The 25,768-nt window shown below is 37.2% G+C and overlaps 1 protein-coding gene across 1 annotated transcript; it reads right to left on the bottom strand.

Moving 5' to 3' along the window:
* Positions 1–5,160: 5,160 nt before the first annotated feature.
* chaf1b (chromatin assembly factor 1 subunit B) lies at positions 5,161–22,621 on the bottom strand. The gene is made up of 15 exons (XM_062975086.1): positions 22,607–22,621; positions 22,197–22,342; positions 19,314–19,440; positions 18,709–18,841; positions 16,832–16,952; positions 15,974–16,077; positions 14,085–14,181; positions 13,615–13,699; positions 11,990–12,083; positions 10,896–10,965; positions 10,719–10,810; positions 8,418–8,574; positions 7,206–7,616; positions 6,869–6,963; positions 5,161–5,966 (listed from the first exon to the last, which is right to left on the bottom strand). The coding sequence occupies exons 3-15, from the start codon at positions 19,437–19,439 to the stop codon at positions 5,857–5,859; spliced, it is 1,695 nt and encodes a 564-aa protein (XP_062831156.1). The 5' UTR covers position 19,440; positions 22,197–22,342; positions 22,607–22,621; the 3' UTR covers positions 5,161–5,856.
* Positions 22,622–25,768: the final 3,147 nt, after the last annotated feature.

Below are 25,768 nucleotides of genomic sequence, written 5' to 3'. Positions count from 1 at the left end.
GCAAGGATCCAATACACAAATAGCTTCATGTACAGAAGCAAGCACCTTTTCCATGTCCTCAGGCTTCTTCACTGAAACTCGCTCAACAAAAATTTACTCTGGAGTCAATCCAGTTTATATGCACATAGTCACTGAGAGCACTTAACATGACTAATTATTTAACATTTAACTGAGATGAATAGTGGGCTGAGCATAACATTCATGCAGGTAAAGTCCAAGAGACATAAAACTTCAGTAATTCTTGGGTTACACCCATGGCTAAGTTCAGTACCCAGAGTTTTTAAAATTTGTGTCTCAAGTCTTTCCCATCCAGGGAACCTGTGACTCCATTTCAAAGTATGAGCAGCATTTGTATTTTTGCCACATTTATAATCAACAATGGACAAAACTACCAAAGATTAGTCCAGTATTTTCCAGCTTTATAGGTACTAAGAAAAGTCTTTGTCCTTTGTCCTTACAATTAGCCGAGGGATGCATTGAGCATATAGGACCCTTGTGTGTGGTCTACATTAAAAAAGTTGAAGAGTATTGCAGCAGGTCCAGTGAGTAAGGCTCGCCTGACTCAGAAGGTTTTTTTGTTTGAGTAGACATACATAACTTGTACTTTAAGTCCTCTCACATCCCAGATTCCCTTGACTGTGTACATAGCGTTAAAAGAGACAATCTGGTAAAAAAAGACCGTATTTAAGATCTAAAGCACTTTTGTGCTTTTTGAATGTTATATCAATTACTTCAAAGTCTAAAAATTATTCAACCGGTTTTGCCTAAGCAGAACGTCTTGTGATACTTAAAGACTATACCATTTTATTCATGCAATACAATGCATTTCATCAGATACACGAAGTGCTACCACATAACATGTTGATAGGTAGTAATATAAATAATACAAGAAGGTAATAAATTACAGAAATTATAGGCACTAATACAAATCTATTTTTATTTTCTTTCTCACATGTTAATATTGCCCTCAACTAAAAAAGGTTCCAGGAAAGGACTACATACAATAAATAAAATTGTGCTAATGTTAAATGTGGCTGTTAACAAAGCAGCTTTTTAAAGATAATACATACTTTCATTAGATTAAATAAAGTGTTATATAATTTGGGCTGCCACTTAAATTGAAAGACAGCAAAATGCACCAAAAGGTTCAACACAATCCACTGAGACAGTTCGAACATTTCACTTTTGGTTATGTGATGATGGTGAATTCATATCATTAGAATAAGAGCACACATATTCCTGACTTAATTATAAATCTAAGGTTTCAATTTTATACACCTGGAAGTAAGCTTCTGTGAATTAAATAAGATTTATTTCTGGGTAGACATAAATACAGTAGCTTAAGTATTAGGGCATTAACATACGTATGTAACCTACCTAGATTTTTTAAGCCTTTGAAGTATGTGATGTAAAAAAAAAAAGGTTTCCACTTCACCTGCTGGTTAGGGAGCCAAAGACTATAGATGTGATTACATGGTGGTTCTATCATTAAAAAGCAATCAATTTTTAAAAATCATTTTGGGAGAAAGCAGTTGTGAATGGTCTTTAAACAGCACGAGCCCTCTAAGGTGGAGAAGAAAGAATTTTTACAGCATTAAAACAAAACAATGGTAATGTGCCTCCTGGTGTTCTTCAGGCAACAATTTTGGAGATATTATATTAGAAATTAAAATTTCACCCCAAAAGTATAGCATGCCTAGATGTTTGGTATGCCTAGATGCCTTGTTAGAACTACTGTAGTTGTGATAACTTTGTTTCCAACTTTCTGTGATGTAGTGACATCTAATGGTCAGATGGTATGCAGAAAATAATTTCCTGGCTCTAGTTCCATTGTCTTCCTATCTTAATGCTGCACTACTATCGAACTAATTCCCTAGGCTGAGTTCCTTGGCTTAAGAAAGTCCCCAGACAGACATAATGAATATTAGACAAAGAGATCAGTTTATTTATGTGGTTTATTTTAAAAGCACATATTAATGTCATTTAAGAGGAATTGGAGCTTGAAAAAATTAGCTTTGAAAAGAAATTAGTTAATTTATGGTGTCATCATCCTTAAAGCAGTTAGTTTTTATTTGCCTTCAAGTCACTTTCATGTTATGGGTATCCTAAGGCAAATTTATCACAGGAGTTTTTTTGGGAAGATTTATTCAGAATTTGTTTTTGTATTCGTTTGAGGATGAGTGTGTGTCTTGCCCAGTCACCCAGTGTGTGTCCGTGATTGCGTGGAGATTCGAAGTATTCTTTAGTGTCATAGCAAAACACTCAAACCACTGGAACGTGCTGGTAATTATAACATTTCCGAGTAACTCCTTACTCTTCTATTTCTCAAAAGTAACTAATTACCTGGCATCTTATAAAATTGAATGCTACAAGCCACAACCTCTGGTTCTGCAAAAAACTATGTAGCAGAAACATCTGTGATAGCCCCTCCATCATTTAATGAATTTAAACCACCCAAACTATAAAGTATCTTAAAGTTTAAAAATAAGGGAATACATCATCTGATGAATCTTATGTTAGACAATTATTTTTGCCAGTTAATCTTAAAAAAATTAAAGAATAAGGGAATACATCATCTGATTACTCTTATGCTAGACATATATTTTTGCCAGTTAATCTCAAAGCAACTTCTGTAATGCTTTATGTATTTTTATGCTAAGACAGGTTAATGCAGCTCTCTTTGGATGCTGATAAAGGTATACTGCAGAATGAAGTGATCACTCATTAGGCTACATTACAATGTGACATATGGTAGTTGTACCTACCTAAGTATTTGCAAGTAATTTATTTGTAACAAATTCCTTCAAAGGTCTGGGAGAGATTTATATCTTCTGCAACAAGGCAGATATACAGATCAAATGTGTGTTTTATAATGGCAAAACAAGAGAGGAGATTGTGGGCAGATTTACTGCTATTGTGCTATGCTTTTCATGCAGGAATACTCACAGCTTTTGCACTGTTTTTGTGCTGAACTGTTAAGGTCTTCACCTTTTCAGCAGTTATGCTTTAAGATGGGATTGTGCAGGTCCTAATGGACTCATAGAAAACCTAATGGAAATAAGTGACTAAGAAAGACACTTAGAAAAGGCACTTAGTGGTGTGAAAGGTTAACTGGCAAGAATGATTATATTAAAGGTTTTATTTCAGGATCAGACCATGCAAGTTTGCATCCAGTAGTGCTGAGGTATGCATAGTTTCCAATAAAATTTTAAGGCGGAGGACTAGATTTGCTTACCAATTGATCTCTAATACAAAACACTGTGTGCCTGCAGCAGTGAATCATCCACAAGAAACATAAACCAGGCTTTTTTTTTACTGTCTTGTGACCCACCTCGAGCCATGGGGAGAGGCTGGTAAGAAATAAACATTATTATTAGTATCACAAGTCCCAGTGGTCTCTTGTGAGTTACTCATCTGTTACAAAAGGTTTGTAAATTCTTCACACATTATTTGTTACATACACTCAATGACAAAACTGTGGTTTAATTTAAAATCAGGAAATGGCTGGATTACACGTTTCCTTTGGTACTTTACATAGGTGCTAAATCAATTAAATACTATGTTTATAACATTGGCTTCATTCCTACAACATTCGTGTGTGTGTGTGTGGGGGGGGGGGAATCTCAAAGTAGGATCTTAAAATTTTCCCATGTAGGATCTATCCTGAGTGGCATCCAATATACACTGGAAAGTATTGGTACATAGCAGTGGCTGGCAAATGATGTTTTTGACTTACACCTCCTATGAGGTCTCGTCATTAACAACGCTACATTCTAGCATCATCATGAGAGTAATAATCACCACATAATTTTCTGATGATTTGAACCACAAGGATTATTGTCCTTCATATGTATTATAGATTATTTTGTACTGATGTTTCAAACCAAAACAAATGTTATCTAGTATTGAAACAACTGTGAAAATCATTATCTAACTCCCAATGGAGGACAATAATGCTAACTACACAGTAAAGGTGCTAGAGATTTAAAGGATCAAGCCTTTCACAAAAAACTGAAGCTTTGAAGAGCGAAAGACAAGTACTCAAGACTTGTGGCATCTAGTGGTGAAGGTAGGCATTACTAGGACAAAAATGTCAATGCTGCGGGTCCTTCATCTACAGTTCTGCATTATTTGAACTAAAACTTAACTTAGTTGATTCACTATATGTAACATCATTTTATTTCATGCATCTAATGTTGCATATGAAGATACCGTGCTATAGCACATCAGCCCAAGGAGATGGCTGAAAATTGAATCCCCATAGTGACTGCTGTATAGACCTTTCACAGTGCCTCAATCAAGCATTGTGGCTTTCTTTGGATTGTTCTAGAGCATGAAGTCAAATGGAAAAAAATATCTCTGCTCCATTGTTTACTGCTTCCCATGAACTATGACTGCCACATAGATTCAGCTCCAAGTAGCTTGCATGTTATTTGCTGTCCAAAGGAGGCAGATATTGGGTTGCATCCATGTCCACATTTATGTGGAAGCAAGTCGCAGTGTTCTATGCAGATATGGCTCTGTGCAGCAACAACTGTTTCAGATGTCATTTTGAAAAATTCACTTCTACATGAAATTGACCCAAATATCCCAATGACAACAGATCACATTTGATCCTGAAACCTAAGCAGAATCACCCCTAATGAGTACTTGAATGAGATTGCCAACCTATATCAGGTGCTGTAGGCTTTATTTCAGAGGAAGGAGCTGGCAAAGTCACCTGAGAGTATTCCTTGTGTAAGAAAGCCCTATGGAATGTATGGGGTCACCATAAGTTGACAAACATACATACACACATGCACATAAACATGCACAGACTTTGCTGTTGTCTTTGAAGTGTTGCAACACGATTCTTTCCTTTGCAAACAACCATAGCAGTAGTTTCATAATTTGTCCAGAGAAAATGAAATTTCTACTAGCGAACACTATTTGTAACTTAACATTAGCATGAGGGACTACTTTTAGACTTCAACAGAATTCATAGGAATATAATTAATATGTTTTTATAACATTGGCAACTGAACATACTTATGTGCAAATCAATGTATTGTCCCCTATGATTTCTCTATCCCGTTTGCTTCATTTTGAATTTTCCAGTTTCAGATAAGAAAATTAAAAATGCTGAATGATTGAAACCAGAGAAAACACAAACAGATAATATCAGTATATGTACTGAACTTTTTATTCTATATACTACATGTATAACACATTATTCTTACTAACATAAAACTTTTGTAAATGATAAAAGCTCCCCTATTTTTAACACCATAACATATTTTTAAAAATTGAAGCATACGTTACACAAAGTTGGAAGTGCGAGAATTCGTATTTACACCATACACAATGAACCTGTAGAGAAATTAAGCCAGGTAAGTATTTGAATTGCTTCAATCACCAACAAGATTTGCCTGATCCATGTACCTTTTCATTTGATTTGTGTATAGGTGGGAGGCTTGGATTTCCTTATTTCTGCAATATATAATGTATTAATTTATGAAACTCTGTGGTTTTGCAAAAATTAACTAAATCATGTGAAGTACTATTCCTCTAAAAAGCAGGCTTTTCTCTGCTACAGACCACATGGAAACCCGGTCAAACAGTTCTTGAACAGAGACACACATGTACTCTGTAAATTCTCAATGGAGTATCAAGTTGAATGCATGTTGCTTTGAATCTTAGGACAAAGGCCAATACAATTACTTCCCTGTCACACAGCAGTGTTCTGTGCAGATATGGCTCTGTGCAGCGACAACTGTTTCAGATGTCATTTTGAAAAATGTATTAACTTCCAGGCAAAGGATTTTGCAAGTGAAATGTAGTAGGCAAAGTTTCTATGACCCTCCAGCATTTCAGTGCTCATACTTTATTTTCATTTTCAGATAATTCAAAGATGGGAATGTCATCAGTCCTGAAACGCTTAGGTGCTGGTGGATTTTGCGAAGGGTCTTCAGGTGGTGAGGGTCTCTCTGGAATGTGGAAGAAAATTAAATTTTAAAAAATCAAATAAATGTTGTGAATCTTAAAAAATACCAGAATAAGCTAAAACAACTGCATGCTCCCTCAAACTTTCTTACAATAATACAAGTTGAATATCCCTTATCTGAAATGCCTGGACAAAAAAGTGGCTAGGATTTCAGATTATTTTGGAACATCCATACTGTCACATCTTGGAGACAAGGCCCAAGTCCAAACACAAAATTTCTTTAGATTTCATATATACTTCATACACATAACCTGAAGAACTCCCTCCTCAGCGACATTAGATCAGCCCCCTCCCCCTCCCTCCTAACCTGGCTCTGGGATCATGCCTTCGGAGAATAGCACAGTGCAATATTAAATTTGGAATATGTGCAATGACTACGGAACGGCCTTAGACTATGATTTCTGGATGGCGTGATTTTAATATTAAATGTAATTCTAATGTTTAATATGTGTTAATTTTAATTCCATTTATTTTAGCTTATGTTTGTATGTGGTTTTAAGGCATTGAATAATTGCCGTATGTAAGCCATCTTGAGTCCCCTTCGGGGTAGAGAAAGACGGGGTATAAGTAGGGTAAATAAATAATAAAATAAGTAATAATTTTGCGCGTGAAACAAATTCTGTGTACATTGAATAATCAGAAATGTCACTATGTCAGCTGCCCATGTGGGCACATTTTTGGGGTACTTCAGGATTCCAGTTAAGTGATTTTTCAACCTACTGTAAAAAATAAACAAACTTTTATTCTGCTTTCATCACAGACAGCTAATCTAAAATGGAATCCAGATCAAAGGAATGGGTAGCATTATAATACAAGCTCTAGTGGGAAAAATACTTAAGAATAAGATGCAGCTGAAACTTAATGTTACCAATAATAATTTTTTACCATGTTGAACTGTTTCTGTAGAAGAAGCCGAAGGTACGGGATTCAAAGGCGCCGAGTCCAGACTATCTGCCTTTAGAGGAATCAAGGCAACTCTCCTAAACAAGAATAAAATAAAATAAAATTCAAATAATTCTAAAACCATATCTCTTCCACAAACATGCCTAGATTTCTAGATTCTCCATTTCCCATTTTCTTCAATGTCATGTCTCTTGCTATTTCTCCTTTGCTTCCTCATTTATGCCCTTCTTCCCTTTGGTTTCAGGTTGGTGCTCAATCCTATCAGTCTAGCACAAAACAATGTTCACTTGCTCTATGGCAATTGTAGCATTATGCTTACCGTGGTGTTTTACTCCAAGCTTGTAAGGGATTAAGTGTAACCCTTCTCGGTTGATTTGGTTTTGAACTGTGGCTTGATGGATATGTGGGTTTCTTCTTTTCTGGAGAAGACACTGGGACATTTCTTACTACAATTGGTGTTGAGGGTACGTCACTGTTGTTCACTGAGGTTTTGCATTGCACAGCTGAGTCCACAGCCCTACTAGGAGGAGAACTGTCCACTGCTTTGGCTGGTGGGGAGACAACACTGGGAGACTGGCCCCTTTTCACTTTCTTCTCTGCTGTGCTAGGAGTCCTGACACTGATAGGTGGCTTTTCTTTCAGGGGTATTCCAAGTTCATCCTCTTCAAAAGTCACAAAGGAACAGTAGCCATCCGTAGACGAAATAGCAAGGAAAGAGCCATCATTGGACCTGATGTTCATTTATGGAAATAAAAAACAACAATTTAATACCTACAGTTACTCCCCAGTATTTTTTTAAAAAATGCAAATGACATATTCATTAAAAGTCACTGAGCCCAATTGACCCTTGCTTCTAAAAAAAGAGTGGCTTCGATTTAGCATTACACTACTTCCAACATACTTTCTAAATGCACTGGAATCGCTCCAATATGATGGGAATAAAGGTATAAAACAAAGTCACCTGATCTTGTATATGATAATCTGTAACTATGAAATATCCTGGATTTGTAGATAATTATAAAATCCTTACAACTTGTACACATACCATAAATATGTTGCTAAGTGAACAGAAACAGGGGGAATTTCCCAAACACAAAAATCTGTATAGAAAGCAGTTTTCTATTGTTCAAGTTCAATCGGTTACATACACCTGCTAAATATAGGTGTTTTTAGAGCAAAATTAGACTTTTTAAAATACTGGTGTTCAAAAGTATGCAAACCAAAGGGCTTACAAAATTTAAACCCAAGTTCATCATGGATCTGAACTGCAGAAAAAGTTTAGTGTAGAGTACAAATTTGATTTTGATTTTACAGTATACATATACATTTTGTCTCATCAGTATAAAATTAATATTCAAGTCTTAAAATGCGATTCCACATTTGTTGCTCCTCTGGGTGCTTTACAACATACTTGACAATGCTGAAAATGCTAAGCTAAGATTGTCAGAAGGATTTTCCCTATGTATTTTTGCCATTACAGCAAATAGTGCAGACTGCTGTTTTGAGCTATTAGAGGTTGTGAACTACCTACCATGAAATGTCGCTGAGAGTGTGGTAATGTATGTTAGATACATAACCAAAAGGAAAGGATTGCTGTGTATCATAGAAAAGCACTGAATCTTCTGAAGCAACAGCAAAAACCAACCGATAGGGAAGTGTTATTAGGCCAGTCTTCTGGGAAGATTCCTCTGAAACCAGAAAGAGTTTTAATATCAAGAACATTTCTTATTTCTAATAATAACAATAACAACAACAACAGCAATAATAATTGTGCGGTGACAAAATTACGATCTGTCAACTGCAAAAGGCCATCTTACTAGGATCTGCACGCAACATCCGAAAATACATCAAACAGTCCTAAACGCTTGGGAAGTATTCGACTTGTGATTTTGTGATACGAAATCCAGCATATATATCTTGTTTGCTGTGTCATACTGTATCTTTGTGTCAATAATAATAATAATAATAATAATAATAATAATAATAATAATAATAATAAATGTTTTACCCACACTTTCCTGCAACTTAAGGCAAAGTACAACATCATTAAAACAAGAGGTAAAATACTTTTAAAACACATACTGTACAATAGATAAAACAGATAAAATACTATTAAGACACACACATACAAGAGTTAAAATATGAAATACGGATTTTGTATTTTTCTATTGTCTCTCTCCTGTAATTCCAAATATGGTTAAAGACGGAAGGCCCTCTTCTGAATGCTACTAACAATTAAAGTGGAGAGTCTCACTGACTTAAGAACCATTGCAACAGCTCCACTGGTTGCAAGTTTGTTTCTGGGTACAATTCAAAGTGCTGGTTATTACTTTTAAAGCTCTATACAGCTGAGTTCCAGGCTATTTGGCTGACCATACCTCCTTATACAGATGTAACTTTGAATTGCACCCAGAAACAACTGGCAGTCAGTGGATCTGCTGCAACAGTTCTCAAGTTAGAGAACTTCTCAGCTTTTATACATATATAAGGCTGCCTGGACCCTGAGGTCTTCAGGAGAGGCCCTTCTCTTAGTCCCATCTCCATCGCAAGCTTGGTTGGTGGGAACAAGAGAAAGGGCCTTCTTGGTGGCTGCCCCTCAACTCTGGAACTCCCTTCTTCCCAGGGAAGCCAGAATGGCCCCCACCCTGCTGACATTCTGGTGGCAGGCTTTAAAAGAAGAAGGTTTTAAAGATCAGGTCAAGGGGAGCTGTGGTTTTTAGCTTTTAACATGTTTTTACTCCATTTTATGGATTTTAAGTGTCAATTTTAATACAATTGCTGTTTAATTCTGTTTTAACGTTTGTATACTTGTGGATTTAAAATTGTGTTGAAACACTCTTCATATAAGCTGCTTTGAGTCTCCTTTGTGGAGAGAAAAAGCAGGGTATAAATAATAATAATGTGAAAACAAGTAAGAGTATTAAATTCTAATTATGATATTCACATGTACACAAACCTTAATGTGACCTATTCATTCACAGGGATGCCAGAAGTCAAAGTTGTCTTGAAGGCAGCTAACAAAAATAATTCTCAGTCAAGTTTAATTATAATGTAGTGAGTGACTGTGTGTGAAAGTTCCAGATTTTTTTTTAAAAAAGTACTTCAAAATCAATATGTTGGACTAATACAAAAAAATGGAACAATTTATTCCACAGTCAATGATGTCTAGGAAGGAACACATCTGCTTCAGTTTATCCAAATTAATGCAGTTTGTACGAGATTCTTCATCAAAATGTCAATCTTGTCTATCTGCTATGTTTCAATGTTCATTGTATGAAGTGTAATGTGATATAAAGGTTTGAGTGGTGAACTACAACTCTGAAAACCAGGGTTTGAATCCTCACCCAGTCATGGAAACCCACTGAATGACCTTGGGCCAATCACACTCTCTCAGCTTCAGAGGAAGGCAAAAGCAAACCTTCTTTGAATAAATACTGCTAAGGAAATCCCGTGACAGGTTTGGCTTAGGTTGCCATAAGTTGGAAATGACTTGAAGGCACACAGTGTCAACAGTCTTCAATGTGGGGTGCTACAGATCAGGAAAAAAATCCTTAAGATAGTATTTAAAGGCCAAACTATTTTTTAAATTAACTAAATAAGCTAACAATTTTAAAATCTGTTTAAACAGTACACTAAGCAGGATGTTTTCTTTCCTGTAATGAAATACTGTAAGACACATAAAGAGAGAACTGGGCGGCTTAGAAAGTAATCAAATTGCATTTGTGGTATAGCACTTATGCAGTGGAACCACAAAAAATCATGAAAAGGCTAATACACAGAATGGAATAACAATATTTTGAACGCAATATACTTTCCAAAAAATTTACTATACCTTTGTTAACTGCAGGTCTCAGTTCAAAGTAGACTGGGCAGCAACGAACGGCTAAGGTTGCCTTCCCAGGGCAAGGGAGATGAGCTATAGGCCTAATAAGAAACAGAAAACTTAATAAAATAGTACTTGGACTAAGCCTTAAAGTTTTCAGCAAATACAACTATAACAAGACCATACCTTTTTAGATTTGTTCTGGAAAAAACATAAGTGGTGTTTGTTACATTTTCTCCTGATTCCACACAGCCTGCTGAGAAAGTTAAAGTGCCAAAATATGAGATCTGCACAAAATTCTTTATTCTGTTTCTGAAGTAAAAGCTCCCCAAAGTCTAATATATACTTAAAAGCCTCTGGTTTCCTTGGGCTGTGATTTGCAAGTTTCCAACAAATCAGTGAGAGTTTTACCTTTACGGAATGTATTAAGGGGCCCAATATTAGACAATGCTAGAAGTTTTAATGTATACCTGTATTACTATGTTTTTATTTTTCCTACACATTAATGAAATATCCTGCCAGATTTCCTAGAAAATACTGAACATTTCACACAATTTTCCGTATTGCAAATCCTGAATTTCTAATATGAAGGAAGTCACTAAAAGAATTCCAAGTTTTTTGTACAACATTAGAGTCAAATATATGAGACATAACAACTAAACCCAGGCCACTGAAGAAGAGAAAAAACTAATGCGTAAAATTTTAGACCATATCTGTTCTTAAAAGAAATGGCATCTGTTCCAGCACATGACAAATGGAGATGATAAAGTCAAGTAGTAGTTGAGCAGCACGTTACCCCCCCCCCCCCCAAAAAAAAAAGAGGTACTACTAACCCTGTGCACTGGAAAGAGTTGAAGGAGGACATTAGATTTAATCATTTCAGGGTATTTCATTTTATATAACAACTGTGTAACTAAAATTAATAAAATGTCATGACACATGAATAAATCATCTGGATTACCAAGGATGTACAACTTCAACTTCTTTTAAAAAGATATTTTATTCATGTGTTTTGTGATTAATATTAAGGCTTTTTATTCAGTGTTATGAAGGAAGAATTACTTAGTTGGTTGTAAATGGTTCTACAATTTTAATATGTATACAACAACATATAAAGAGTGTAGAAAGGGTAGTAGCCCATTTTAAAACACATACTAATACAGATATGAACATCTTATACCATTCCACACTGTATTAAACAACTAATATTGTTTCGGGGAGAAGGGCGGGGTATAAATGCATGTAATAAATAAAAAAATAAATAATATTTCTACACATACCAGGAACAAGGAGCAGGGAACCATCAGGCGTAAAAGTCAGTCTCCGGAAAAATGATTTCATGCTGTCATCATGGAACATTCTATAACTTTTCACCTAAATAATTTGGCAACAATATAAACATTCACTTTTTACCATTAACATTTGTGGGGGTTTTTATTTAAAAGGCCAGATAATTTTCTATAGGCATTCATTTATTCCAGTGTTGTGCAATTTGGGAAGAGTCTGTGAGCGGAGGAATACAGGCAATCCCCAAGTTACAAACATTCAACTTTCATACAACTCATAGCTAAGAAGGGGGGGTGAGACAACAGGAAGTGAGAAAAATCTACCCCTAGGAAGGGAAATTCATACCTGGAAGTTATCATGGGGAAAAGGTGCCTCAACTGAAGCTTTATAACCAATCCTCATTTCCACAAAAAGCTAAATTTGCCAAAATCCAATTATCACAGGGATAGAAAGTGGGGTGAAATCTTCTGAATAGGGACACAGACAGCAGAACAAACAGCATGGGGTGTTAACCCTTCCCTAGGCTATCCAAAGAGATATATTGGCGAGAGTTACACTTAAAAATGTTGCTGTCCCGACTTACATACAAATTCAACTTAAGAAGAAATCTACCAAACCTATTTGGTTAATAACTTGGGGACTGCCTGTACTGCATGTGTGCACATAAATGCAAAATGTTTACATGGGTGCATGCACATATGATCATGCATATACATGTAAAGCTCGAGGCACCCGGATGATACCAGGATTTTCTTAGGTTTTATGTGAAGCAAATGCAAATGAGCAGAAATCCTCCAGATCAGTGATTCTCAACCTGTAGGTCCCCAGATGTTTTGGCCTTCAACTCAGAGAAATCCTAACAGCTGGTAAACTGGCTGGGATTTCTGGGAGTTGTAGGCCAAATCACCTGGGGACCCACAGGTTGAGAACCATTGCTCTAGATGAGCTGGAATTATGAATTAATAATAATAAGAATAACTTTATTCTTATACCCCGCCCCATCTCCCCGAAGGGACTCGAGGCGGCTTACATGGGGCCTTGCCCAACACAACATTGTAACAACAACAACAAGACAATAAAACAGATATCCCAACAATAAAACATCAGCATCAATAAAACAGTCATAAAAATCAACATACAGAATAAAATGTTAAAAACAGGAGACTAATACACGGATCTGGGCCAAAGTGCAGAATTTTTCAAAATGGGGAGAGGTAGTTCCACAGCTAAATAGTCAATAAAGTGCAATATAATACTGGCAAAGCAACATCGATGAAAGAAAAGAGAGAAAATTATACATTTACTCATTAGAAATATGTCCAGATCACCTCTGAGTTCACAAAATGGATGCTACTGCCTCAACACTGCTGCCCAAGTTACTGAAAATCATAGCAGCTTTTATTTTGAGAAGCCCTAGCCAGCTTATGAGAGACGTATTCCAAAACATCTGGATGGCCAATGATTCCTCACCTCTGCTCCACAATCTATATTTCCACTGACCAGAGCAAGCATATTTTGATAATGATTCCAGAAATGAAACCAGAGAGATCAAATCCCTTTCCTGCACCAAAATGTTCCCACAACAGACATTTTATTTAGAAACAAGAACATTTCTTACCTCTCCTTCAGTTCCTCCACCTGATGGCATTTTGGTAACATTAAATGCTACCCGTTTGCTCTGTGTGTTATATACTCTGAGCACCCTACAAAAAGGAAAAGTTAATTACAACGAATGTCACACTTTCTCTACTTATTTAAACTTTTAAAAAAAGTTAGATCTTATTTGAGAAATATTGTGGCAATATATTAAAAATTATAATATAGCAGTAAGAAAGCAAAATAGCAGTGTGCATTATTCATAGCATTTTTCCTGGAAGAACTGCTATGCAACAGCATTTAAAAGAAATAGGTGCTTATGGGAGTAATCCTGTACCCAGGAATTATTCCCACTGAACTCATCAATTGCACTATAAAACACCTCAATATCTTGCATTTTTGGAGGAAATAAATTCCTAAACAGTATAGAAAATAATACAAAAGCTAATTATTTCAAAGAATTGTCTCCCTTTTGAAGGCGCAGTAACTCACCTATCGCAACTAAGAGTTGCAATATACTGCCCCACAGGGTCCCATGTTACTCCTTGCACATAACTTTTGTGCTCATTAAAAATGGAAACCTTTTGACCTAGAAATAAAAACAGCAGATTGCTTCTCAGAAGGCCAACAAAGTCAAAACTTTTTCATTGTAACCAGTACTTCACAATCTCTTTCTCGTTCATTTTTACAAGCTTAAAATAAACAGACCATTTTTTATTTAAAAAAAAAACTCAAGCAGATAATGAAACACATCAATTTGCTCAAACCAATCATTAATTTACCCAAAGAAGTCACTAATGAGCTTTGGGGAGTATTCATTCTCATACAGATAAAATAAAATCAGAGTGAAGATATGTATTTCCAAGGGCCCTTCCACACAGCCAAATAACCCAGAATATCAAGGCAAATAATCCACAACATCTGCTTTGAACTGGATTATCTGAGTCCATACTGCCATGTACAGTAGAGTCTCACTTATCCAACACTCGCTTATCCAACGTTCTGGATTATCCAACCCATTTTTGTAGTCAATGTTTTCAATATATCATGATATTTTGGTGGTAAATTCGTAAATACAGTAATTACTACATAGCATTACTGCGTATTGAACTACTTTTTCTGTTGAATTTGTTGTCTAACATGATGTTTTGGTGCTTAATTTGTAAAATCATAACCCAATTTAATGTTTAATAGGCTTTTCCTTAACCCCTCCTTATTATCCAACATATTCGCTTATCCAACGTTCTGCTGGCCCGTTTACGTTGGATAAGCGAGACTCTACTGTAATCCATTTCAATGTGGATTTTATACAGCTGTGTGAAAGAGACCCTAGACAATAAAACCAGTATTTCGAAGAACAAGTTCTAAAAGAAAGGTGAGGTGACATGATTTACTTTATTTTTTATCATAAACTGTGCATTTATGTAATTTTTTTTTTAAAAAACCAATCTTACCAATTACACTATGTAAGAAAATTTGAAAAAAAAGTCTCTTCCTGGTTTGAAAATGTACAGTACTTACTTCGAAAATATTTGTTATACTACAGAAACTTCATTTTTGTGGCTGCCACAAACTAGAGTATGATAAATTGATTGAGACTCCATGAGATATTAGTTGAAAAATTATAGCAAAATGTGCTGCAGGATGTACCGCAAAAAAAAGGTTTTGCAGTTTAATAAACTTTTTCCATGTTTTTATGATCGAACCAATTAGGAAATGACATAACAGGAACAAAAGTCATGTTACATAGTGTTAATAATAATATAATAAGACTTTATTTGTATCTCGCCCTATCTCCTCGAGGGGAGTTATTTACTTCTGTACAAACTTAAGACAAAAGGCTTCAATTATCAATTTGTTTGTAGAACAGATGCAACTGACTTTCAGAAACTAATGAAGAGTACCATCTACATTGCAGAATTAATGCAGTTTGACCTCACTTGGGCAAATGCTCTGGAATCATGGGAGATATAGTTTGGTGAGCACCAGCAGTCTTTTGCAGAGAAAGCTAACAATCTTGAAAAACCTCAGCTCTCATTTCACAGCATTGAGCCAAAGTGGTATCAATTGTTAAACTGCATTCATCCTACAGTGTAGATGCACACAATGTTACTTTTTCTCACATTTTTTGTGTTCTGTCCACACTATTGAGGACAATATTACTGTGCAGACAGAGAAAAGGAATTTAAATTCACTTCAGCAAAACAGTTTAACATTTCTCCATGACATCTTACAACTTAACCCCCTGCCCTCAACTATTCAAAACCTATATAAATATTTGTTTGTTTCAGTGATATTAAATGCAAATGCCTGTGCAACATTAACTGACAGCTGGGAAAACCAATTGTTATAAGGAAGGACAGATGCGAAAAGGCAATTACCTTTATTGACATCCCACATTATAGCTGTGTTGTCCACTGATGCAGATGCCATGTAATTTCCATCAGGAGTCCAGCAAATATCATATACATCTTCTAAGTGACCCCTAAAATCCAGAGGAGAGAGGAATGAAGAAGAGCAAGACACTTCGGAATGTATTCATTCAACAATTTCATTCATGGATTCACACATTTCTTGATGACAGAGAATTATCTAGCAAGTAGGTGAAACTGAAATGTTTATAAAATTGATGAAATACAGTATATCCCTGCAGATTCACATGTACTTTAAACTTATATCCTTGTGACTTGACCATAACTGAGAATCAATGTAGCTTGATCCTGTGTGCTTTTACTGTTGCTAAAAGACAAATAATCCAATGTTGGAAACAGAAATATTAAAGATTTATCCTTCAACAGTGATTTAATTACATATCAGCATACATTTTACAGATACTCGTTTCAAGAAAAAGTATTTTTGGACATATAAGCTTATATTTATGTTTTTATTTAGGTCATATTTATAGCCTCTGTAATTTTTCTTTGTCTTCTTTTATTTCTATTCAGTTTTTTAAAGATTCTAAAAATGCCATCACTATCATTCATTCTGAATGGCTTGGAGAACTACACACAGAGAATCAGTTGTCTTTCTGCACAGAAAAGTGATGTCTTAGAACGCGAATGTTTTGCTGTTGGTTTTGGTTCTTAAGTGTTTAAAAAGTCTTGTTGTTTAACCAGATATGTCTACTTAATTAAATACCAGTTTACAGTTAAAATAAGCTAAACGATCTTATCAAGTACTTACTCATGGCATTTAATGGAATATGCAGAGAAATTTAAACAAAACCTAAAAAGATTTACCTGAGGGTTTTAATGACAGTCCAGTTTTCTTTATTCAGCTGATTGCTGTCATCATCATCCTGAAAGGCATTTGGTTCTAATTCTTTGTTATCATTCAGTTTCCACAACAAAATTGCAGCATCTATAAAATTAGTTTCAAAGACAATACTTTTGTGATACTGTTGGAATGCACATATTCATTTTCATGATCTTCCTTGCTGTGTGCCTTCAAATCATGGTGACTCTAAAGCAGGCATGGGCAAACTTCAGCCCTTCAGCTGTTTTGGACTTCAACTCTCACAATTCTTAACAGCTGGTAGGGTCATGCCTGCCTTAGGGTCACCAGGTTCAAACCCTGGTCTCTGGTCATAGTCCAACACTCAAACCACGACTACACCATGCCTCTGGTGGTGCAGTGGATTAAACTCTTGTGCTGGCAGGACTGATGATTTGAAGGTGGGTTGTTGACCTGAAGATTGCCAGTTTGAATCCAACCCCGTGAGAGCGCGGATGAGCTCCCTCTATCAGCTTCAGCTCCATGCAGGGATATGAGAGAAGCCTCCCACAAGGATAGTAAAAACATCCGGGCATCCCCTGGGCAACATCCTTGCAGACAGCCAATTCTCTCACACCAGAAATGACTTGCAGTTTTTCAAGTCGCTCCTGACACGAAAAAAAAAAACATGCTGACTCTCAATAATCAGAGTTTGTTGTATCAATTAATTCTAAAAACGGGAGCTGGCCTAAAATCTATTCACGTCACTTGAGAATACACTCCACTGCTCAATGTCGTTTACTAATACACAGGGAGAGAACTGGACTGCACAACACAAAAATCACATGCATTCAATGCTATGGACAACTGAATTAAAATGCCCAAATGCTTAAGAAATTTATTAGCACACAAACAAAACAAAACAAAACAAAACAAAACAAAAGCACAACCCTTTTTTTTCAACTACCAAGACAGCTTTGACGAGGTTTAAAATTATTATTTTATTGGTTTTAAGTCTTATATTTAATTATATGTTAATGTTGGTATGTTTTGGGTTTTCATTTACATATTACATTATATTACTTTTAGTCTTAGACATTTTTACTCTTCTTTGGGAGAGAAGAAGCAGGATATAAAACATAATATGATGATAATAATAGAGTCTCACTTATCCAACCTTCACTTATCCAACATTCTATATTATCCAATGCAGTTCGCCTTTTAGTAGCCGGTGTTTTTGTTGTCAATTTTTCAATACATTGTGAAGTTTTGGTGCTAAATTTGTAAATACAGTAATTAGTACGTAACATTACCCTGTATTGAACTGCTTTTTCTGTCAATTTGTTGTAAAACATGATGTTTTGGTGCTTAATTTGTAAAATCATAATGTAATTTGATGTTTAATAGGCTTTTCCTGAATCCCTCCTTATTATCCAACATTTTCGCTTATCCAACATTCTGCCAGTCTGTTTATGTTGGATAAGTGAGACTCTACTGTAATAATTTTAAAATATTCTTAATGTGATTGTGTGATTTTAAACAATTGTTTTTACTGACATGTTTTAATGATGTAATTTTAAAGTATATGTTGTTTATGTTGATATGTGTTCTGGGCATTGAATTGTGCCCTTGCTGTAAGCTGCCCCGAGTCCCCTTCGGGGTGAGAAGGGCAGAATATAAATAAAGAAAATAAATAAATGTCTATGGTGAATAGTATCTACTGCCACTCCTCTGTGAATAGTAACCTTTTAAAGTTCTTGCTTGGTAATTTTGGTTTTTATACACTGCCTGCAATATATAAATGTGAATGGCTGAAAATATATATACTGTAGTATGTTAAGTTCTTCTCACTAAATTAATCTACAATCTATTGACTTGTATGCTGATTTAAATGCACACTTACCATCTCCGCCAGATGCTAGAATCTCGCCGCTGGGAGCAAAACGCACAACATTCACAGCTTTGGTATGGCGGGCTAAATTGGATAAGAATTCCACAATTGCTTTCCCATCTGGTCCTTTTTCTACCTTCCATATCTATTTATAAAATACAGCAGTTATCGAAGGTACATAGAACAACCTCAAATTTTCATAAAACTGAATTTTATGAAACCATATCCATAACTGTGCTAATGATTACACTGGCCAACACACATTTTGGTGCTTCAAATGTTAGCCCTGTTTCTGGATATATTTGACCTCCTGATTTCAGAAATGGCACCAGTTTGTGCCTATCAGCTCTAGTTTTTAAGATATAGAACATATGCCATCTACCAGTCACCATCTGCTCACCCATAGAAAATTACAATACAGTAATTATATCTAAGAAACTAGAGCTGATACAGTCTATCCAGTGCAATTTTCTAAGTCAGCATCCCAAATAATCCCAGAAACAGGCCTAAAAACCAAGATACCAAGAAAAAATGGTTGTGCTGTGTTATCACAATAATGAACATAAAGCAATGAACTTTAGAATATCAATAGTATAGTAATGCAAAGAAAAACTCACACGAACAGTAGTATCCACTCCAGCGGAGGCCAGTCTATTGATTTTTCCATCCGTTCCATGTTGGAAGTCTAAACTGTACACCGGCTCTTTATTGTGCCATGCAATTTCACAAGTGATTACTTTCATCCTTTATAAATCAAATATAGATTTTATAGCATAGGTTGTTTTTCACTCTATCATTCCTAAACCCTTTCCATTACACATATGTCACAGTTAGAGAAAGAGGTGTATTCATTGAAATTACTTCATTAATAATTTTAAAAATAGGGACCAAAGGCAGAAACACAAGGACAGAATGAAGATAATTCAGTTCTAAAGGGAAAAAAAGTGCAGTCCAACATGTTTAATCAAATACCTCCCAAAAATAATATGTGTGTATGATGTGGAACAACCAGATCCAGTAAGCCTTGCCTAAGTAAACAAAAACAACCGAACTTACTAAAGCATTTTCTTGAGCATATGTGTCAAACTCAAGACCTGCCATGTCATTTTATGTGGCCCTCCAGTTGCTGGACTACAACTCCTGTCTTCCTTATCATTAGATATCATGACTGGGATGATGGGAGTTGTGATACAATAACACCTGGAAGGCTGCGGTTTGTTCTGTTCTGCCAGGATAGTGGGCTCTGAATTTAGATACAAGGCTTGTGAATATGATGCCTAACTTTAAAATGTCCTTTAACCTTTCCCCAACCCCAGAGCTGTTAGGTTGCAATTCCCGTTATCCCAAGTCCATATTGTGGATAATCAAAAGTGATGGGAGTTGTTTTCAGTAACATCTAGGGATTATTATTTATTTATTATTTACATCATTTTTACCCCGCCCTTCTCAACCGGAGGGACCTCTCTCTATTGGGTAAAAACTACTATGTTAATAATAAACTTATACACCCCCCAATGAATTCTGTCGGCTGTGGGAGATTGATGCTTCTGTTTGATCTTTTGTTTTATTTTGATATAATTTATTTGATAGATTATGTCTTATTTTTATTTTAGATGTTAAGTTATAATTTGTTTATATGTTGGGTTATTATTTTTTTGCTATTATGTGTGTATTGGTTGTTGTATTCAGGCATTGAATGTTTGTCTTTTTGTGTTTGGAATCCACCGAGTCCCTTCGGGGAGATAGGGGGAATGTAAACAAAGTATTATTATTATTATTATTATTATTATTAAAAATTACAGTTGGCTCTCTGTCTCCACATATTTTCTGTACATTGATTCAATGCCCTGATGAAAATGAGTTTCACCTCTTTGCTAGAGGATCATTTTCTTTTATTAGCCTCCACGATTCCCATAGTAATAATGTGAGATAGGTCTTGCTGAGAGAAAGAAACTGCATTCATTCTATAGTGCTACATTGTGGAATTAATGCAGTTTGACACCACTTTAACTGCCATGCCTTAATGCTTATGGAATCCTTGTAGTTGTAGTTTGGTGACCCAAGACATTTAGGCAGAGAAAGCCCTGTAAAACTGCAATTTCCATGATCTCATAGCACTCAGCCATGACTGTTAATAGCAGTGTGAAACTGCATTAATTACAGTGTAGATGCACCGAGTGCAGCTTGCCCAAAGTCATCCATCCAGTGTGTGACATGTCTCAATGGGAACTGAAACTTGGATCTCTCAAGTCCCAGTCCAACACTACTCTGATTGAAAGAGCTGAAGTTAACTATAACATAACTGGAAGGGTTCCTTTGCACAATGCAAACAATACATTGTTAAGGGCAACAGAGAAAATGAGGAATATTGATAGGCTGCTGAAACTTCAGGGACATACTATTTATTTACCATATTTCAAGCCAGCCCTATCTCACCCCAAGGGGGACTCAGAGCAGCGTACAGCTTGGCACAATTAGATACCACATCAAAACATAAACATAACAGATTGTCAATACATTAAACATTAAATCATTAAACATAAAACAATACATATAAATACAATTGAAAAAGGATTTAAAACAGCAATTAAAACAGCCACATACCGGTAGTCCCTGATCAACACAAAAGAAAATGTTAAGGCAAACCTGAGCTACAGTGTTCAAAAACGTTAGGCAACCCTTCCAGCATATAAAAAGGTGCCCTTGGTCTCCACTATTTTCCTTGTGGATGCCAAAAATCCATGGATGCTCAAGGCCCATTGTGTACAATAATGCAGCAAGACAGTACTCCTTATATACAGTGGCAAAATCAAGGTGAATGCAGAATCTGTGGATATGGAGGGCTGACTGTATGTACCTTGTGTGAAACGAATATGCTTGACAGCACTTTTACTGTCACTGTCTTGGCTCATTGCTACAGAGCAGGCATGGGCAAACTTGGGCCTTTCTTCCAGGGGTTTTGGACTTCAACTCCCACCATTCCTAACAGCCTCAGGCCCCTTCCTTTCCCCCCTCAGCCGCTTAGCGGGGCCTGAGGCTGTTAGGAATGGTGGGAGTTGAAGTCCAAAACCCCTGGAAGGAAGGCCCAAGTTTGCCCATGCCTGCTATGGAGTCACCAGCCTTCTGTCAAAAAGAGTGCTGGTGCCTCCCCAAACTACAACTCCCAGAGTTCCATAGCACTGAGAAGCAGCCGTTAAAGTGATGTCAAAGTGTCTTAATTCTACAATGTAGATGAACCTTTGCTCTTTCACCTTTTGTGCAGAACGAGAGGGGAGGCAGATTCGCCCTTTCCCAAAGAGAGAGGACAAGGGGAGGGGACACACACACACACACATCGCTTTGACTCTACTGGGCGAAAGAGAAGGATTGGGGGTGGGGTAAGGTGGGGGAGGAAACCCCCTTTTATGACACATAGGGTGAGGCTGCCTTCTTTCCCGCCGCCAGAGCAAGGCCCCCTTTCCTCTTGCCCACCCCCCAGCTCGCCCTCGCGCGCTCTTTACCTGGGAAAAGCGGGGAGCGCGCGGCGCGCTCAGCAGCACCAGAAGGAAGAGGAGTTCGGTCCCAATTCAAGCCCAGCTCCCGGTTCCCGCGCTCGCGCCTGCGCTCTGGCTGCCCCGGAGGAGGAGCTTGCCGCCCGCCTCGCTTCCTGGAAGGAGAAGAAAAGGCGCCGCCTGTGTTGTAGTTCGGGGAAGGGGGGGGGGGTCTCCTCCTTCTTTCTTTCTGCACTGGCATTGTAGGATTAATGTATGGTCGAAGCCTTTCATGGCTGGAATCACTGGGAGAAGAAACAATCAGGGCCAGCTAATCACCTCCCAACGAAGGATTCCCCCTGGCAGGAAGCAGTCAGGCTTCGAAGCGGAAAGGCTATTCAATGCTAAGCAAGGTGATCAATTGCAACATTCGCACTTACCTCAAACAGACAAGAGTTCTTTCTCCCACCCTGGACATTCCACAGATATATCAACCCCACTTGCCTAGTTTCCAACAAACCTCACAACCTCTGAGGATGCCTGCCAAAGATGTGGGAGAAACGTCAGGAGGGAAACTTTTGGAACATGGCCATACCGCCCGGAAAGACTCACAGGAATCCATTGTAGGATTAGTTATGCATTTAGGCACCTGTTGCATTGCCATGGCTCAGTTTTACAGAATCATGGCAGTCGTGCAGGCAGGCAAACTTCAGCCCTCCAGAGGTTTTGGACTTCAACTCCCACAATTCCTAACAGCCGGTCAGCTGTTAGTTGTAGTTCGGAACAATGGCTTCAAACTACAGGAAAGGAGATTCCACCTGAACATTAGGAAGAACTTCCTCACAGTGAGGGCTGTTCGGCAGTGGAACTCTCTCCCCCGGACTGTGGTGGAGGCTCCTTTGGAGGCTTTTAAGCAGAGGCTGGATGGCCATCTGTCGGGGGTGCTTTGAATGCGATTTCCTGCTTCTTAGCAGGGGGTTGGACTGGATGGCCCATGAGGTCTGTTCCAACTCTACTATTCCATGATTCTATGAGTTGAAGTCCAAAACCCCCGGAGGGCCGAAGTTTGCCCATGTCTGTATGCTGATGATAACATAGTCTATGCGCATGCAGAAGAAGACCTACAAGCTACTTTAAATGCCTTTGCAGAAGCATACGAGAAGCTCGGCCTCTCATTGAACATCGAGAAAACCAAAGTGCCGGAAAACCACAGAACCAATGCCAGGGATACAGCTTATTGGTGTAATGTTAGAAAATGTTGACCATTTCCGCTACCTTGGCAGCCACCTCTTTACAAAAGTCAACATTGACACTGAAATACAACACTGCTTGAGCTCTGCGAGTGCAGCATTCTTCCGAATGAAGCAGAGAGTGTTTGAGGATCAGAACATCCGTAGGAATACCAAGGTGCTTGTATATAAAGCTATTGTGTTGTTGAGGGCTTTCATGGCAGAATCATTGAATTGCTGTGAGTTTTCCGGGCCATAGATGTGGGCGAAATGTAAGGAGAGAATGCTTTTGGAACATGGCTATACAGCCTGGAAAACTCACATCAACTCTATAAAGCTACTAGCTGTGCTCAGCCACGCGTTGCTGTGGCAAAGTGGTGGTGGTATTGGTTAAAAATTGTTGTGGAATTTTTATTTGACGTTATTTGTATTTTTTAATTAATTTTATTGTAACTTATCTTTTTTATTTATTATATTTTATTATTTTCTTGTATTATTTTTAGTTATTTTCTTTTATTATAGTATTTTATTGTATTAATTTTTAGTTTTTAATTATTTTTAGTGTTTTTTATTATTTTTATTGTATTATTTGTATTTATTTTATTTTTATTCTTTCATTATTGTGTTTTTATTATTTTATTTTATTATTTGTATGTATTATATTTTATTATTTTATTATATTATTTTTATTTATGTTTTTTTAATTGTATTATTTTATTTTGTTTTTTTATTAGTTTTTGTATTTATTTTAGTATTTTTGTTTCTCTTTGTATTGGGTTGCTCTGAGTTCTGTGGTCTGCCTGGTCATGTTCCAAATGTATTGTCTCCTGATGTTTTGCCTGCATGTATGGCAGGCATCCTCAGAGGTTGTGAAATGTGTTGTAACAAAAGGACGTGGGGTTGATATATCTGTGGAATGACCAGGGTGGAAGAAAGAACTGTTGTCTGCTTTAGGCAAGTGTGAATGTTGGAATTGGCACTGAATAGCCTTGTAGCTTCAAAGCCTGGATGGTTCCTGCCTGCCCGGAATGAACAAAATGTGGCTCCCAGTATTAAAAAAATCTGTGAAATCAGGAAAGTTAACTAAAGAACAGCACTGAACAATCAGGGAATTCCAGACATGATGTACTGAGGGCCAGCTAACATCTCCCAACAAAGGTTCCTCTCTGAAGCAGGAAGTAGGCAGGCCTTGAAGGTGCAAAGGTATTCAATGGCAATCAAGGTGGGGAAGTGGAACATTCACAGTCGCCTGAGACAGATAAGAGTTGTCCCATCCTGGATATCATTGGTGAGATAACAATAAACATCCCACTTGTTTGTTTTCAAACAGATCTCATAATCTCTGAGGATGCCTGGCATAGACATGGATGGCAGTTTGGCAGCAGATAGGGTTGTGAGGGAATGGGATGTTTAATCAGCTTTTCCTGAATCCCTTCTTATTATCCAACATATTCAGTTATCCAATGTTCTGCCAGGGTGTTTATGTTGGATAAGTGAGACTCTACTGTATATCTTATATTATCTGCTTAGAACTGGATTATATGAGGCTCCTTCTACAGAGCTGAATAAAATGCACACTGAAGTGGATTATATGGCAGTGTGGACTCAAGATAATCCAGTTCAAAGCAGATAATATAAAATTATAAATGGGTTATATAGCTGTGTGGAAGGGCCTTGAGTCTACAATCTATATATATAAAAGTGATGGAATCCTGGCACTGAGCAAAACAACAAAACTAAACACCCCCCAACCTCGAAATTTCACAACACAATCCATCATCCACGCCTCAAGGTTGAAACCACAAAATATCACGTCACGAACCTCCACAAGGCCTAAAAAACCCCAAAAACCAGAGCTATTCAGTGCAATTCCAATGGGCCACAGCAATGCGTGGCAGGGCACAGCTAGTGCCATATAATCCAGTGCAAATCAGATAATCTGTATTTTATAGGCAGTGTGGAAGAGGCCTGAGTAGGTTGCTAGGAGACCAAGTGGGTGGAGCTTAGTCTTCTAACTGGCAGCAATTGGCTAAAGACAATTATTCCTCTCCCTCTAATTAGGACTTTATTTTTCTTTTCTTTTTGTTGTCGGAACGTAGGGGCAAGGATGGTGGATTGTGCTGCCAAATTTCTAGGTTCTGAGGCTTGTACTTTTGTTGTTTAGTGGGAGGGGAGGACACCATTTATCTTTTATATATATAGATTGTCCTCCCAACCCTGCTACATGCCTGCAAAACGTGCACTGTCTACAGGCGTCACACTCAACTCCTGGGACGACTCCATCAGCGTTGCCTCCGAAAAATCCTGCAAACCTCTTGTGAAGACAGGTGGATAAATGATAGCATGCTTGAAGCAAAGACCGCTGGCATTGAA

This window comes from Anolis carolinensis, chromosome 3 (assembly GCF_035594765.1).
Source record: "Anolis carolinensis isolate JA03-04 chromosome 3, rAnoCar3.1.pri, whole genome shotgun sequence".
Classification (NCBI taxonomy): domain Eukaryota; kingdom Metazoa; phylum Chordata; class Lepidosauria; order Squamata; family Dactyloidae; genus Anolis; species Anolis carolinensis.
This window is presented reverse-complemented; position numbering and strand designations above follow the sequence as displayed.

Excerpts from the sequence above, each read along its gene's own strand:
- chaf1b (XM_062975086.1), bottom strand. The coding sequence starts at position 19,439 with ATGAAAGTAATCACTTGTGAAATTGCATGGCACAATAAAGAGCCGGTG. Across the intron at positions 14,182-15,973 it reads AATGTGGGATGTCAATAAAG|GTCAAAAGGTTTCCATTTTT; the intron begins GTAATTGCCTTT and ends TTTTATTTCTAG. Across the intron at positions 8,575-10,718 it reads GAGACCTGCAGTTAACAAAG|AGGAATCTTCCCAGAAGACT; the intron begins GTATAGTAAATT and ends TTCTGGTTTCAG.